Source organism: Coffea eugenioides, chromosome 3 (genome assembly GCF_003713205.1).
Source record: "Coffea eugenioides isolate CCC68of chromosome 3, Ceug_1.0, whole genome shotgun sequence".
NCBI classification, from domain to species: Eukaryota; Viridiplantae; Streptophyta; class Magnoliopsida; order Gentianales; family Rubiaceae; genus Coffea; species Coffea eugenioides.
Window position 1 is genome coordinate 46,963,467 of NC_040037.1, and position 18,716 is coordinate 46,982,182.

Sequence of the window (18,716 nt, forward strand, 5' to 3'; positions counted from 1 at the left end):
ATTATTATTGTACAGGTTCGGCACCTGTCAATTTTTGGCCCCGTTGCCGGGGATTTCGAATAGGTTGGTTCTCCATTAATGGAGAACTAGCCTCTTATTTCTAGTCAAGGGACAACTGACGATTTGGTTCTGCAATTACTGTGAGATCGTATTTATTTTAATCGCTTTCTCATTTATTGGTATTTATATGATTCCTGCTTTTAATTGTTATAGCTCTTGTGTATGATTGATTAGTGCGCAATAATTAATTATTCATGTAGGCTATTTTGCTAAATAGGGGTAATTGAATCCGTAATTGTTCGTTACCTCTATCCCAATAGCAACTGGCGTAATTGGGTTTATGTCAGGGAAACATACGATCTAACTTAAACAAACCCTCTTAGCGTGTTTGTTAGTTAGGATTGGGCCTTTCTAATTCTTAATGCAATCTAGAAATTAAATCCTACGGTCGTACCTAGGGTTGTTTTTGGGTTAGAGAAATAGTTAATGGTCGTACCTTAGCTATCGATAAATTAAGGAAGGGTTGGTTGTTTATCGCGTGCATGACAATTATAACTAATCTATTAATAAATGTTGGAATTACCTTGAATCGATGATCAGTTGCATGAACCATTTCTGAAGTGTACCCTTGGCTAGAGTTTCTCTTAGTTATTTCTTTTAATTAATTATTTTCTGCATTTAATTTGTTTAGTTAGCATTTAATCCTAAAACCCCCTATACTTTGAACTCTAGAAGAAACGAATTATCCCCAGTCCCTGTGGATTCGACCCTGCTCACCGCTATATATAAAATCTGTATTTTTCTCGAGTAGGTATTTATTATTGTACAGGCTCGAAAATACGAAGTACAATCATAATTAACTCAAAAGTACAATCAAGATACGAAGCTAATCACAGCAGTTCATACCAAAAACGGCATCTCAAATTCCCCAATAACCTCATCGAAATCAGAATATACCAAATCAACAATGCTCACAGTTCAAAGTGCACTCATTCACTCCAAAGTGTATATGAAATGTATATAAGATGGCTCTCAAATCAACACAATAGAATGACACTACCATAAACTTGCTCATATATCATATCTCCACCACCTACTCAGGAATTTAAATGCAGCAATCAAGGGACTTTGCAAGGTTGTAATGGGGCTAGGGTGAGAATGTAGGATTAAAAGGAGTCTAAAGGGTGCAAAAGTATAAAGAAAGTGCCCAGAAATTCATTACATAGATTCTTGCACATTTGAAATTTAAAGGCATCTCAACCATCACACAAGTGAAGTGAATTAGCACTTGCCACAACCTTCGCCTTTTCTCCTTTTTCATTCATCTACTTCCCCTCTCGTTTTCTTTCCTTTTTTTGTTTTCTTCTTTCCCTTTTTTTCTTTTGCTTTTTTTTTGTTTTCAATACTCCCAACCAGCACCCTAAAAGTCAACTTTACTTGCTGGTTTCCTGCACTTTGTCTTCTTTTCACATCCCTCTTTTTTTCTTTCTTTTCTCTTTCTCTCTTTTTTTTTTTTTTTTTTGAGACATAAATGGGTGTAATGCCCTTCGAATAATACTCCAAAAGTCTGTACAATGAAATCAAAGCACTTTTTCACACGAGGTTCAAAAAGAAAGTCTAAAAAGAGGTTTCACGGCTAAGAGTTGGGGTCTCAAGGAACGAATAGGGGTTAAGGCTCAACTTGGCTCCCTAATGATAGTAAATAATCCAAGGGTTGGTTTTAAGAAAGTCCAAAAATGGCTTATTCCTAGGTGCCCTATCATTTCAATGCATTAAACTCATTTAGATGTGGTCTTGACACGCATAAACGAGCAAGTTCTAGAATGACAAACCATGTGCACTAACCACTCAAACAAACGAAAAATTAGGCCCAAAAATCGCACAAGTGGTCAAATTGATGTCAAATCTAGCATATTCAGCAATCAATTCAATATTAAGGAAAATAGAACACCCCACGGCATGAACTTACTGCTTATACTCACATCTCAATTGTATTCATCACAGTTTAAAGGGAAAAAAAAAACTACTAAGGCAAGGAAAATGCAAATAAAACAGCTCAAAGCACCACTAATGCATAATTAACCCTCCCCCACACCTAAACCTTTCATTGTCCTCAATGGAAACGGATAAAGAGGAAAGTAAAGCGATAAAGACAACAACACTTCCCTTAATACGGCGGGGGGCAGAGGTGAACTAAGGTCGTGGAGGGCACGGTGGGCGAAAACCCACGTGGTGGAGGTATTGTGCTAAATTCTGGGCCATGCCGGCCATTTGGCCCTCCATCCGATCCATACGAGTGTCCATGTGCTGCATCTGGAACCGAAGAGCTGCAAGCTGGCTATCGACGGAGGAAGATGGTGGGGGTGCCGAAGAGGATGGTCCAGGTGTATCCGTGGAAGGACCACCAGCCTCCGGGGCAGTGGATTTGGAAGCGCTGCGCTTCGGAGGAACAGAGATTGGCCCCGGGGGAGCAAACTGGAAAACGCCATTAACCTGTCGCACAAGACCCATTTTCTCCAAACAAACCAAATCGAGGGGTTCCATAGTACAAGCACGATGCAAATTATGGTTATTTAAGTCCAAAACCCCAAGATTTACAGCCAACTGAGTGATAAATGAGCCTAAGATTATTGGCTTATTTTTCTTACTTAGCACAGTTCGGAGCTGGAGGGCAAACCAGCCGCCCAAATTGACCTTAGTCCGAGTGACCATGCACCAAACGAAAAAGAACTCGGGCTTAGTCAGAGTACCCGAGCTATCCTTCCTACCTGAGAAACTATAGGCCATGAATCTATGTAAATAGCGGTAGGCGGCGCTCTTAAGATAAGAAGCCTTAGACTGACTGGGGTCATAGCATTGTCGGTCAACTGACAAACCACTCCAATAATCAAGGTAATGAGAGAAAAACGGCTCCGAGTACTCGCACACACTGTGCATATACTCCTCACTCTGAGAGTAGGGAATATCAATAAACCCAAGAGCCAAATTAAACTCAGTTATAGATTGGGTGAACTCTCTACCCATTAATCGAAACCTCACTACCTCAGGAGTGGTGACGGAAAATTCATCAGGAATATTCAACTCAAAAGTAGCATAGAATTCCCACGTCAGTTCAGTGAAAGCAGGTAAAATGATAGAAGCATAGCGGGTCCAGCCTACGTCAGTCAAGTGCTGCGTGACCTCATTCCTAAGGTTCAACATATCAAGTGTAGGGCCATGGATGTATTTACAAGGAATTATCTTCCTTGTGCAAGCCGAGGCATACCGCTCCTTGTCGGCAGCCCGGGTGAAGGTCAAATGACCGCCAAAATGGGCCGGAGAGGAGATATGAACCTCCCTATTCCGCCCAAGGCGAGTACGGGGCCCTCCAGGCCCAGTCGATGGGGCAGGTCCCCCTAAGGGGACCGTAGGCTGAGGGGTGGAAGTGGAAGGCTTGTTCTTGCCTTTGATTTTTGGTTTTGTCATTTGAGATCAAAGGGCAGGGCAAAAGTTAAGGTGAAGTTGGGTAAACTGGAGCGGTAACTAGTCAACAAAGCAAGGGGTCCCCAAACACAGCTCCAAACACCAACAATTGCACAAATAGAAACTAAACAACCCAAAAATCAATTAAGTTGCTAAATAATAAGATCTTCACCCAAAAACCAATTAAACATGGAAACCACGAAGATTTCCCCAAATGCTACCAAATAACCCCAAAAATTACCTAATTAATTAAACTCAGCAAAATTCCCCCTAAAACTAATTAACCAAGCACCAAAGTAAAAACTTTCTCCAACATTCAGCTACAAACATATCACAGCACCCAAACGGCATGAATTTAACAATCTGGCCTCAGCTAACAAATTAAAAGAAATCTGGCCTCAGCTAAGAAATTAAAATCTGTCCTCTGCTACAAAAATTAAGAATCTGGCCTCAGCTAAGTGACAGGAATTTGAAAAAGAAATCACCGGAGTTTATTTTTGGCTGGCAGTGGGTGAAGTAGAGAGTAGGGGAGATCCTGTGCTGCTGGCTCAGCTAGGGCGCGCGCGTGGGCTGCAGGAGGCTGGCTCAGCTGGGTCGCGTGCGCTGCTGGCGCTTGCTGTGGATGACTGCGCTTCGTACGCAGCTGCAGCTGGGCCTAGGGCTGGAGGCTCGCGCGCCTGCTACTGCTGGTTGCTGTGGCCACGAGTCGAGGGCGGCGCTCGATCAAGCGCTGGAGGAGGCGATGGCGCGATGGGCGGCGGCGGACAGCAAGAAGAAGTGCGCGAGGGTTTCGCAAAGCCTGCGCCTGGAGAGGGGCTGGATTGGCGCTGCAGGCTGTTGATGGGCGCGCGATGTGGCGTGCGGCGCGGCTGTTGGTTGCTGGGCTGCGCTGGGGGCGGCGCGCAGGGCTGCGTCACGCGGAGGGAGGTGCGCTGGGCGGCAGCGGCGCGCGGCGTGGGCTGTGCAGACCGAGAGGCCGCGCGCGATAGAGGCTGGAGCTCGCGCCGAGCGCGCTTGGGCGATGGGGTGGAGTGAGGAGTGGCGGCGGACAATGGCGGCGTGCGGCAGTGGAGGTGCGGCGGACAAGGAGAAAAGAAGGAAGAAGAAGAGTGAAAAAGAAAGAAAAGGAAGAAGAAAGAAGAAAGAAAGAAAAAGGAAGAAAAGAAGAAGTAGGGCTACGATTTTTTCCTTCTTTTTCAATAAGGGCAATTTAGTCTTTTCGCCACCCCTTTTTCTCTCCCTCTTTTTTTTTTTTTAAACCTCCTAGGCGTGGGCACGCCTAATGCCATAGAGTCCGCAGATCTGAACGAAAGTTTCTTTCCTCCGGCGTGACCACTTGGCGTGGGCACGTCTAACTGCTATGGAGTCCGCAGAACCTGAACGAAAATGCCTTCCCCTCAGGCGTGACAACCTGGCGTGGGCACGCTTAACTACTAATTTCCTGCCACCAAACATCAAACTATTAATTGACACTAACACTTAACTAAAACTTCAAAAATGCATGAAAACTGAAACAAATAGTCTTGGGTTGCCTCCCAAGTAGCGCCTTTCTTTAATGTCTTTGGCTAGACATAGCACCACTCTTTAGTCTGGATGTAAATGAATTTTTCTTGTAATTGGTGGCCTTCCTCCGGGATCCACGTGGCCATTGAGTGCAACCTTTTCCCTAAATTTTCTCTCCATTTTCACCTCATGAATTGCTTTCATCCCATAGGACTTGTTCGCAGCAACCTTGAATTTACCCCTACAAGCAAACTTAGAAAATTCTTGCACAGAGGGATTAGTGGCATAGATAGCAAACACAGACTGAGAGTTAACAGGATGTTTCATTGTATCAAAGATATTAAAGTGGACTATTTCTCCATCAAATTTCATCGTGAGAGTACCCTTACTAACATCAATTTTAGTCTGGGCAGTACTCAAAAATGGTCTTCCTAATATAATGGGTGATGGATTTGGGGCACTTCTATCATCCATGTAAAGCACATAAAAATCAGCAGGAAAAATTAATCCATCTACTTGCACTAAAACATCCTCAATTATCCCATCCGGATAAGCACATGTACGATCAGTCAATTGAATTATTATCCCCGTTTCTTTTAATGGTCCTAAATTTAGAGAATCATAGATTGACTTAGGCATCACATTAATAGAAGCTCCTAAATCTATCATGGCATTTTTGATACTAGAATGTCCAATTTTACAGGGAATAGTAAACATACCTGGATCCCCGCATTTGGGTGGAAGTTTCCTTTGAAGTACAGCTGATACATTCTCTCCTACAATCACTCTCTCATCACCCCTTAGCTTTCTTTTGTTAACGCACAAGTCTTTTAAGAACTTTGCGTATTTGGGTACCTGCTTGATCACGTCCAATAGGGGGATGTTTACTTGAACTTTGCGGAACACATCCAGGATTTCCTTTTCCCTTTCTGCCCTCTTTGTCTTTTCCAACCTGCAAGGAAAAGGAGCTAGATTAGATTTAATAGGGATTGAAGGAATAGATGTTACCTTAGGATCCTTGCGAATACGCCATTCCCCCTCAATTTCCTTTTCTATCTCCTCCTCGCTTTTGCTTTTTGAATTTTTCACTTTAGGCCCTTCCAGCTCCTTGCCACTCCTCAGCGTCATAGCACTTACATTCTTGGGATTCACCTCGGGCTGCGATGGCAGTTTCCCATAAACGTGGGACTCCAAACGGTTAATAGCGGTTGCCAGTTGGCTTATCCGAGCTTCTTGGTCCTTCTTGTCCGCTTTGATCTCCTGATGAAGCTGAGTAGTAGTTGTGGCCAGGCTTTTGACTAGGTCTTCCAAGGAGCTTCCTGAATTGGAGGATGAGGGTTGAGATTTTGGTTGCCAAGGCTGGTGGAATCCTGGTGGACGATTCGGGAATGAACCTTGTTGCCTGTTCCCATAACTTAGATTGGGATGGTCTCTCCAACCGGAGTTGTATGTGTTGGAATACGGGTCATACTGCCTGCGGGGCGCGGGCACGCCTCCGGCCATATTTACCTGTTCCGCCCCGTCCTCTTGCAGAATGGGGCACGAATCCGTGCAGTGGTCCATGCTAGTACAGATTCCACACACCTTCGCTCGCGGTGTGTCTCTCATGGCCAATTGCCTGACAGCAGACGTCAACTCTGACAGTTGCTGCTGGATGGATGACGTCTCTGCCTCATTGATTCTACGGGTAGGATTGCTCTCACGGAAGCCGAACTGCTGAGAGTTTTCTGCCATGGCTTCAATAAGGTCCCATGCTTCCCTCGGTGTCTTGTTCGCCAGGGCTCCTCCACTCGCAGCGTCAATAATACTCCTGTCAGTTGACTGGAGTCCCTCATAGAAGTACTGGATCAACAGTTGTTCACTAATCTGATGCTGTGGGCATCTAGCGCACAACTTGTTGAACCTTTCCCAAAAATCGTACAATGACTCCCCGGAGTACTGCTTGATGCTGCAAATCTCCTTCCTCAAACTTGCAGCCCGGGACGCGGGGAAAAATTTCTCCAGGAACTTCTTTTTCAATTATGCCCACGTGGTGATACTACCTGCAGGCAGGTAGTATAACCAATCCTTCGCTGCATCCTTGAGAGAGAAGGGGAAGGCTCTCAGTCTTATTTGCTCCTCAGTGACCCCAGGAGGCTTCATGCTAGAGCAAACTATTTCGAATTCCTTGACATGTTTGTGGGGTTCTTCGCCAGAGAGACCATGGAACGAAGGCAGGAGCTGAATCAACCCCGATTTCAGCTCGAAAGAGGTATTTTCAGCCAGAGTTGGGAACGTGATGCACAAGGGCTGATGAGTCAGGTCTGGGGTAGCCAGCTCCCTTAATGTCTGGGTGTTGGCCATGCTAAATTCGTTTTCTACTGACTCGTTTGCAAAAGATAAGTGCCCTTCTTTTCGTCTCTTGATTTCTTGTCTTCGCCTACGCGCTGCCTTCTCAACCTCAGGATCGTATATCAATTCACCTGTGCGAGAAGAACGGGGCATAAACTAGCAAAAATACCAAGAAAAATAAAATAAAACAAAATAAATAAAAAAAAACTGAATTCAAAAAGAAACAAATAATTCAGACGCCAGTCCCCGGCAACGGCGCCAAAAATTGACAGGTGCCGAACCTGTTCAATAATAATAAATAAAACCTAACTACCACCTAAATCAGTCAGTAATCAATTCGAGTACTGGAGCAGGGACTCTAGGTGTGCAATGGGTTACTTGATTCACCATGTTCCCGAAGAGTTTGCTTAATCCGATATACCTGAATTAATTCTTTAACTGAATTTCCTAACTAGTAGACAGTGGTAAGCAGGGTCGTCTCCTCAGGGACTGGAGAGATATTTGTTTCTTTTCAAATCAAGATTAATGGGGGGGTTTTGGTATCAAATGCCAACTGAACAAATTAAATGCAGAAAATAATTTATTAAAAGAAATAACTAAGAGAAACTCTAGCCAAGGGTGCACTTCAGAAATGGTTCATGCAACTGATCATTGATTCAAATATAATTCCAACATTCACTGATAAATTGGTTATAGTTGTCTCGCATGCGCTAAACAACCAACCCTTCCGTAATTTATCGATAGCTAAGGTACGACCGTTAGCTATTTCTCTAACCCAAAAACAACCCTAGGTACGACCGTAGGATTTAATTTCCAGATTGCATTAATAATTAGAAAGGCCCAATCCTAACCAATAAACACGCTACGAGGGTTTATTTAAGTTAGATCATATATTCCCCTGACATAAACCCAATTATACCAGTTGCTACTGGGATAGAGGTAACGAACAATTACGGATTCAATTACCCCTATTTAGCAAAATAGTCTCTATGAATAATTAATTATTGCGCACTAATCAATCATACATAAGAACTATAACAATTAAGAGCAGGGAGTATATAAATACCAATAAACGGAGAAAATAATTAACAACGGCTTAGATCTCACAGTAATCGGTGAACCAATTCGTCAGTTGCCCCCTTGACTAGAATTAGGGGTTTAGTTCCCCATTAGTGAACAGGCCGTGCGTACAAGGTAGGGAAAGGCCATCGATGCTTTGGTCTCGATTCTCGTCCAATTCAGCAGAACCCACGACGGGAAAGGGACCAATTGATTATAATTGCTCTCGATTGCCTTTCGCGGCTAAACGTACGATGCGTAGGCACTATCTATACTTCGGTCAAAGCCAAATTGACAAACAGTTGGTAGGTCCACAATTGCGGCTAGCCTTTAAGCCTTCTTTCTTTTCCCACACAAGAATCATACGAGAGATTGGAAGATTGTTTGATTTCTCAATTTGGTCAAAACAAATGAAAAGCTCACAGGCATCCCCAAAGTCAACAAAAGTGGCTATTGTCTGCTGCCTTTCTTTCTACAAAGCTGCGGCTCTCTAGTCTCATTCCAGAGCCAAGAAAAAACTCTAAAGCAAAACGTAAGAAGGGAATTATTCACCTAAGCCTCCCTACGGAAGTCTAAATACTTCCCTCCGTTTGTGTCCGACATTTTCGGGAAGGGATTTTTCCCCAATTAAAACAAGACTTCCTCCAATAAAAATAAAATTAAAATAAAACCTATTACAATTAGATTTCTTCATCTCTCAAGCGGGCCCCACGTGCGATGAATCTTCTAAAAGTTGAATTTAAGCACTTTTCAGCATCCATTCCTGCAATTAGCGCCCAAAACAAAATATCAGTAGAATCCACCCAATTAAGGAGAATATTTAGTCAATTAATTGTGCAATAATGCCCAAAATACCCACTAAAATGCATCCTATCAATTAGTGTTTCAAATATAACGTCATTTTCACCGATATATATATTGTTAATTTCCTAGTTTGCACTGTAGTCCATGACATTATTGTTTTGCCACTTTATGCCTTCCATTTATATACATTTATTGTTTGAGGATTGGAAAATTAAAGAAGACATTGGTACTCCCAGACCAAATGGTTTACTTATTGCAGAACTCTCTAAAAATATAAGGTACATTTCACTTTGATTTCTAACTTTAAATTTGTGTACTTTTCATACAATAATCAAGATAATTATGTTGCCAAATCAACTAAAATGACAAAGATGCCTCTAGCACTATTGTAGCTTTCATTTTCTTCTGTACTTATGTTGTTAAAACAATATAAAAGAAAAACATTTCCCTATGCACCAATACTTTTTTTACTAGTGTAAATACCCATGCTATGCACAGTATTGACATTATTAAAAAAAATAATAAAATGAGAGGGTGAATTTAAAAAAAGTAAAACAATTGTATCAATATAATTAAAATCTAAAATTTGTCTAACAATAGTTCAAAGTATGATAAAATGTGTACATCATTTAAGAACTTCTTTTTTGTAGAAGATGGATCTTGAAATAATGATAGAAATTTATATTAGAAAATGAATGTAATCATATGTTTTATTTGATTTCAAAATGAAATACTTGTAAACATTATGCATACGATTTGATAATTTTGTGCGAAGGTGCGAACATTTTTTACACCAATCAAGCTTTAGTGCGAAAGCCAATTTTGGTGGTTTAATTGACTCTATCGAATTTTGTGGAATTTGTACTATAAAAGAATGTTCAATGAGACTTGTCTTCCTTGGAAGTAAACTTACTGAACCTTTTGAAGTATTTCAGTGGGATCACTGTGGTGTAGGTTTCGTTTTGTGGGGGCCATGCCCCCCCTCCCAAGTTTTGAAAATTTTAATTCATAGTGTGTAAATATATTTGTAAAACAAAGTTGGCCCTGCAAATTTTTTACAATTTTAGTATATATTATTAGAGTTTATATGTGTGTGTGTGTGTGTGTGTTTATATATATATGAATTAACAACCTTTGAAGTGATTTTTTTCTTCAAAAAAGTTATTTATTCTTTACATACCTTTATAATTAAAGTTAATATTTGATGTTTTTAGATGTCATATATTTAAATAGATGAAAATTATTTTGAACATAACCTATTAAGATAATTTTGTTAGGAAAAATTTTGGCCCTCCCTCCCAGAAAAAAAATCCTAGTTCCGTCACTAATTTGAAATGTTTGTAGGTGGGATTCATCCATGGTGAGAGTATGATAGGTAGTCTTTTTTTTTCTCACTCTATTTGATTTGGGTGGATAACAAATGAAAATGGATTAGTGATCGTTATTTTTGTGAATAATTATGAGAATAAAATACATTATGACAATAAGATACGTAAAATTGTGAGAATTGTAATTCAAATGGGTTTTAAATTTTGGATATGTGATTTTCATAATGGTGAGTTTCTTAAATTATCAATTAGTTATTACTATCAGTCGTGTGATAAGTGTCAGTGGTAAATATTAAAAGTGATTTGAGAGTTGTAGATGTGATTTTGCAAGGGTGGTTATTATCCATTTGTTAAAATTTTAGAGTTTTGATTTTGTGGGTTAGTGGATCACTTAAATTGAAAAGTGGAAAGGGATAAGGAGAAGCGATAAGAATTATTGAATTAAACTAAATCTAAAATTATAGTAAAAAGGGATTCAGATTTCTGACACTTGTGGAGGCTCATCCTATTGATCTACCCATTGTTGATTGGAAATTGGAAACCAATATTCGAAAGAAACAATTGCTTAATTACAGTATTGATTTTGGAGTCTGTATATTTTCTGGTGATTGTGTTGAGTATTGTCCAACAAATTGTTTATCAATGACTGAAGAATATGAACTTTCTATTTATGATCGTCATGAATTGAATTACCATCAAATTTTGTTGGGTCAATTACCAACATCAGTAATTGATGACCTTGGAATGAAAGAAAATTCCGAATCCGCTTTGTCTACGAACAAGGAAGCTATAAGTAATGCAACTATGAATCTCATGGAGAGTTTGATCCTGGCTCAGGATGAACATTGGCGGCATGCTTAACACATGCAAGTCGAACGGGAAGTGGTATTTTCAGTGGCGGACGGGTGAGTAACGCGTAAGAACCTACTCTTAGGAGGGGAACAATAGCAGGAAATGGCTATATATATATATATATATATATATATGTATATTTACAACAAGATTATCAAATCGAATGCATAATATTTGTAAGTATTTCATTTTAAAATCAAAGAAAGCATGTGATTACATTCATTTCTATCCATATATCATTCATTTTCTAATATAAATTTTTATTATTATTTCAAAATCTATTTTCAGCAAAAATGCAGTTCTTGAATGATGTACACATTTTATCATACTTTGAACCATTGGTAGACAAATCTTATATTTTAATTATGTTCGTACAATGTTTTTTTACTTTTTTTTATTTCACCTTCTCTTTTAATTTCTTTCAATAATGACAACACCGTACGCAGCATAGGTATTCACATTAGTTGAGAGTGTAAAATTAAGATTTACTAAATAAGTTTAAAAATAGAATATGAAAAAATACATATTACTCAATAAAAAAATCATATTGGTAGTGGATAATTATCAAAGATAGATAGATTTTCATTTATACCAAAAGTTCCCTCATCATGGGTAGTTTAGGAAGTATATAAAGTGAAAGATTTTTTTTACCCCAAACCCTCTCCTCGCCCTTTATATATAGTATAAGTAATTATAATTTATAGATATTATTATATATAATTATACTTATATATAGGCTGGGTTTTAATCGGACTTGAGCCTATTATGACCCAAACTCGGCTCACATTTAATTCAGTTCTAATTTTTAGGCCCAAACTCTATTCGACCCAATTAAAAATTTAGGCTCAGTGAGCTCTTTTGGGTCGAACGGGCCAAGCATTATAACCATTGTTTAACCATTCAACTTATCGCAGCTAAATCAATTTTAACCATTCTACTCCTTGATTAATAAAGATTGATTTGCCAAAATTGAGGAATAATGTGATTAGTCCCATTTTTTAATCATTTACATAGTAACATTTTTAGCACTTTCCTTCCCGCATATACATAGATTTGTCAAACATTCAGATGACATATCAAATTATAACCATTCTTTAATCATTTAACCTATTGCAACTAAATCAATTTTTTTAGCCTTAAACTTATCCTATTAAACAATTATTTCAACTAGTGAAATAAACATGACATACAACATCATCTAGATAACTTTTTACATGCGCAAAACTTTATTTGGATAATTTGGATAATTTTTCGTATAACACGTATATCAAAAAGTTCACATAAAACAATATTTTTATATGAATTTTAAATTAATAAAAGGGGCATTTATATGGTTTTTTTTTGAAGTTTTTATCAAAAATGTAAAACAAATATTAGTTTAAACAATTATCTTGGGTGGTCATCATTAAAAATAGTAGTATTTCACCAAAATTCTACCCAATTACTTTCCTTGATGACAATAAGTCTAACTTTTTATTTGAAAAAAAAAACACATGAAAAGTGAGGTAGCGAATCCTAAATAATAAAAAGGAATAGAAAGATAGGAATATAGAGTTGGAAAGGGTAAAAGTGAGGTAACGAATCCTAAATAGTAAAAGGAATATAAAGATAGGAATATAGGGTTGGGGAGGGTAAAGTCAAGAGAGTTGTAGTTGTGGGTAAAGTCATTGAATACTAGTGTGTGCCCCCCTTCCCCAAGTTTTGAAAATTTTAATTCGTAGTGTGTAAATATATTTGTAAAACAAAGTTGGCCCTCCCAATTTTTTATAATTTTAGTTTATATTATGAGAGTTTATATACATATATATATATATATATATATATATGAATTAACCACCTTTGAATTGATTTTTTTCTTCAAAAAAGTCATTTATTTTTTGCATACCTTTATAATTAAATTTAATATTTGATGTTTTTAGATGTCATATATTTAAATAGATGAAAATTATTTTGAACATAACCTATTAAGATAATTTTGTTAGGAAAAAGTTTGGCCCTCCCTCCCAGAAAAAAATCCTAGTTCCGTCACTGATTTGAAATGTTTGTGGGTGGGATTCATCCATGGTGAAAGTATGATAGGTAGTCTTTTTTTTTCTCACTATATTTGATTTGTGTGGATAACAAATGAAAATGGATTAGTGATCGTTAGTTTTGTGAATGATTATGAGAATAAAATACATTATGACAATAAGATACGTAAAATTGTGGGAATTGTAATTAAAACGGGTTTTAAATTTTTGATATGTGATTTTCATAATGGTGAGTTTCTTAAATTATCAATTAGTTGTTACTATCAGTCGTATGGTAAGTGTCAGTAGTAAATGTCAAACATGATTTGGGATTTACATATGTGATTTTGTAGGGGTGGTTATTATCCATTAGTTAAAATTTTAGAGTTTTGATTTTGTGGGTTAGTGAACCAAGTAAATTGAAAAGTGGGAAGGGATAAGGAGAAGCGATAAGAATTATTGAATTAAAAAAATCTAAAATTATAATAAAAAGGGATTCAGATTTCTGACACTTGTGGAGGCTCCTTATAAAAAATCTGTCCTTTTGATACATATAGATATAGATTGTTTTTTTTTTTTTTGGCCATACCTTAGTTCATGTAAGAGCATCTCATTGTGAAAGTAAAGAAAATCACACCTGACATAGTTTGAGTTTATTCTAAATGAAAGGGATCCCAGCCATCTATTGTTCGTCCATCCTTCCCTGCTCTTTTCTTTTCTTTTCTTTTTGTCTTTTTTGTTTTTGCTTCTATTTATCTTCATCGTTGATCTTTCTTCTTTCTCCTTTTTTCGAATTTCTGACATAGTCACCACCTCAATGCAACATGTTAATAGCTTCACAAATACAATTTTAAATTCAAAATTAAATAGCTTAAATGAGCTCGTGATAGTAACTTATGAAAAACATAAATTAGCTATTTCACTGTGTTCCTTAAATCTCAGAAAATTGAAGAATATATAAACTGGGAACATAATGTTGCTTTGTCTTTTAACAATATTGACAGCAGTGTTGTCCTCAATTGTCAATCCAAAGTATTCAGTGCCATCTATAATTTATTTTAGAAACCGAGCGCTTTTTTTCCCTGTAGAAAAGGACAAATTACAAGAAAATTTACAAGTTATCTAAAACCATTACAATTTGTCCACAAGTTCAAAACATAAAATCAAAGATGCTTTCTCAAGATAACTTGACAAAAAAAGAAATCTTTGAGCTTTCACGCATATTTTTCTTCAGTAGGAGGAGGAGATTTTCTAAACCACACCATCCAACATCCTGCCCACACCCGTCCTGGCCTTGGGCACGCTCCAATCATCTTTGGACTAAAATAATTACTTGCATTTGTTTCAAGTTACTGTTAATTAGCATGTAATTGTTGATTGTAAACAAAAGCATAGCTAATTCCTTGCATAAGTCCATTATGCAGTGGCAGACCCAAGATTATAATTTTTTTCTAAATGAGCCCATAAGTGATATATACGTCACCATAACATGTAGTAGTATTATTTTCAATAACTGGTGTACAAAAAACAAACCTTCAGAAATTGACCTTTTTCTGTATATGCGGTGAAAGGGTCACTTTTAGATTTTACATTGACATTGCAAAAGATTTTAAGAAGGATGCAAGTTAGTGATTGTCATAATTAATATTTAAATCTTTTTGTTATTCCCCTTGATATACACTATATATATACATATATATATATATATTAAAATCATAAATTTTTGGAAAAAGGGATATTAAGAATGAAATATCTTACAAAATTTGTCCTGTCACTCCCTTCTTTTTAAAAGAAAAAGATATTGGAGAAAAGAGTTTTATGTTTCCAAGTGGTAAAATCATTCTTTTAGTGGGTAAAGAAAAAGGTAGTAGTGATTAAGTTATTGATCAGTCAAGGACTAACCTAAATGACGAATTTATGAAACCAATACAGTTCACCTTTATTTTAATGTGTATTTATTTAGTCTATAGTGAAATAAATTAAATTGTTCTTCATCAAATGAAACAAAATGATGATGGGTACACCAGTATGTGGGTTTTCAAGTTGGACCCACACTACATGGGTCTTGAACAAATATAAAGGTCCAACGTCTATTTACGTCTTTAGGTTGATAAAACAATTCATAACACGCCTTTTTGGGAAGCCCATTTACTAGAGTGGCTTTTTGGGTACCAAGCAACCCAAGTTCCATGGATACTTGCAAGGTTTTGTTTAAGCCCATAGAATCGAAACCCTTCGTGCGGGATTGCCCATGGTTTGTGTGTAATTAGTGTTTTTTTTTTCTCCCTGCATTTGCTTTAGGCTAATAAGTGTGAAGTGCAGAAATGAGTTAAATAATATTAAAGCTTACCAAAATCAATCAGCAACAAAATAAAATGAGCGAGTCTATGAAAAGTTTAAGTGCTAATGAAAGTTTATGTTTAAAAAAATAGAAACACCACCATCATCAATAAATGCACGCAAGGAAAAAAATATGAAAAATACAAATATCAAATATTTCGACACCCTATTTTTATATAAAGTTAGATAGGTATATATGGATACAAAGCATCTATTTCATGGATGGGCTTAATCATAGGATCAAATTCAAACTCAAATCTTAGCCTAAACTAAAGCCGACCTGTTTCTACAAAAGTAAACAGATAAATAAGATAATAAATAAATAGAAAAGTAAATGAATTAAATGATATGGGACTGCTATATCATTTCCTTGGCATGGAGATTTATCAATATGATGATGGAGTCTTTATTTGTCAAAAAAAAATGCTAAAAAATTCTTGTGAAGTTTCGCACGGTTGATTGTAAATATTTGGTTACACCACTTGTTGCGAGTGAAAAACTTATCAAAGAAGATGGTGAAAAGAAAGTTGATTCTACTTTGTACAGAAGTTTGGTGGGAAATTTGCTTTATCTCATAGCTACAAGGCCGGGTATCATGTTTTCTTCAAGCTTATAGTCAAGATTTATGCCAATCCCAGTCAATTACATCTTGAAGCAGTTAAGAGAGTATTAAGATACATCAAAAGGACACCCAACTACAGAATCAAATTCAGCAAAGGCGCTACTTTAAATTTGCATGGTTATTGTAATAGTGATTGGCGCAGATGCCTTGATGATATAAAGAATGCCTCAGGCTATTAGTTTTTGCTTGGTTCTAGAGTATTTTCTTGGATATCAAAGAAGCAACAAAGCATGGTACAATCATTCACTAAAACTGAATATATGTATGCAAATTTGGCAACATCACAAGTAATTTAGCTTAGGAGAATTTTTGAAGATATTGGTGAGAAGCAAAAAGAAGCAACGGTGATGTTCTGTGACAGCAAATCAGCAATTGACATTGCCAAAAATCCATTTTATCATAGCAAAACTCGCCATATTGCTATCAAGCACCATTTATTCGAGATGTAATTGAAGATGGTGAAATTGAGCTGAAATTTTGCAAGCGTGAAGACCAAATTGCAGACATCTTTAACAAGACACTTTGAAAAGATAAGTTCAACTATTTTCAAGAGATGCTTGGAGTTCAAAAACAGCACATTAAGGGAGGAATATGTTGAATAATGTGCTGAATCAATTAGTTAGTTGGGAACTTTGATTAATTATTGTGTTAGCAATTCAAATTAAGGAGATAGTTTGCAAGAGAAATTAAGAATGTTGTTGGTAAATGTGGCTGGAAATTTTCTCTATACATCTAGAATGATCATTTACAACTATAAATTGACCTTGTAAGCTCCAAAACAATATACAAGTGAAAGAAACAATTGAAACTAGCCTTGTCTCCAAATATTCTTCTCAATTCTTGGCCTAATACCCAATACTACCGAACACTGAAATAGATAATATCATATTAACTTAATCTTAGATGCAATTGCAAATGTTCCTTACTCGAAATCACGCAGTTGTGTACGGCAAGAATGCATTTCCACCAATGTAATTGGACATCAGGGCCTTTCCTGACAGGTTGTCGATACCTGTGCAATAATAAAATTAAACATAATTGTCAGTTAAAGTAACCAAAATCCGATTCCAAGTACTGGAGTAGGGACTCTAAGTATGCAATGGTCCCGAAGAGTTTGCTTGATCTGATATACCCGAGTGGGATAGCTTTTTTCACAAATAATTATAAATTTGTAGACAGGGCAAGTAGGGTCGTATCCTCAGGGATTGGGGATATTTGTTTCTTTAGAAATCCAAAGTAACATAGGGGGTGTTTTTTGTATAAAGGGTGACAATTAAAACAATTCAACTAAGAATAAAATAGCCAACTAAAAATTAAATGACAATTCACTAAAATCAAGGTAATAATAATTAAAGGCCTAGCCAAGAAATAACTTCAGCAATGGTTCACTTAATTGATCATCGATGCACAAGCAATTTTAATTATTTATTAATAAATAAGTTATAACTACCAAACAAGCGATGACAGTCAACCCCTCCTTACTGTGTCGGTGATTAAAGTACGCCCGTTAATCACTGCTCTAATTGAGAAATAATTCTAGGTACGCCCATAAGATTTAATTTTTCAATTGCCATACATATTAGAGGAGTCATATTCTAACCAAATAACGCATTACCAGGGTTATTTCAGATTAGCCCGCGTATCCCCCTGATACAAAGTTAATCATGCCAGTTGTCACTATTTCAAGGCAATTAAATAATTACGGATTCAAATGCCCTAATTGACAATAGATTACCAAATTAACTAATTATTCGGATCCAAGACAATCAATTAATTAAATAATCATAAGTACTGCAATCAAGGAATGCGCGAATACCAATAAATAAAGGAAAAGATAAAATTAAATCGATCTCACAATTTTTAGGCGAACCAAAGCCTCCGTTGTTCCTTGACTAGACAAAGGGATTTAGCTCATTGTTAATGAGGAAAACCCATGCAAAATTGAAGCGATAGTTGTGGCCATTATCTGTGCTTGGGAAATTTCAATTTGCTTCAAACGATCCAAGGAAACGAAAACTGCATAGAATGTTTAAATCTCTCAATTGGTCCAAGCATACGTGGCAGGAGGAATCCACTACAGACCACAAGGAAAAATCCAACGAAAAGCTACAGGGAAATGACTCAATTCTTCAATTGGTCCTGACATCCGAGAAGACAAAAACTACCAAAAAGCCAAGGAAGGAAAAGTCAAAAGCTACTCTAAAGTAGTGCTCATCCTCTGCTATATCCAATTCCTCACTAAGTCCTACTCTAATGCCTTCCTAAGTCTCCAACTGTGCGGCGACTTTTTGCCCTCCAAGGAATAATGAAGACTCTGCCGTCTGTTGTCTTTGCAGCAATTATCAAAATGGGCATAAGTTTTGCTTTTCCAAAAAATGCCCCTGGGATAATCTCTGTTACTTGGGC

General features: G+C 37.2%; 1 protein-coding gene across 1 annotated transcript; it reads right to left on the reverse strand.

Annotated features, from left to right (window-relative positions):
* Positions 1-4,725: 4,725 nt before the first annotated feature.
* Positions 4,726-7,308, reverse strand: LOC113766775. The gene is made up of 6 exons (XM_027310930.1): positions 7,028-7,308; positions 6,062-6,934; positions 5,685-5,917; positions 5,482-5,570; positions 5,087-5,268; positions 4,726-4,903 (listed from the first exon to the last, which is right to left on the reverse strand). The coding sequence occupies exons 1-6, from the start codon at positions 7,306-7,308 to the stop codon at positions 4,726-4,728; spliced, it is 1,836 nt and encodes a 611-aa protein (XP_027166731.1).
* Between the last annotated feature and the right edge of the window lie 11,408 nt (positions 7,309-18,716).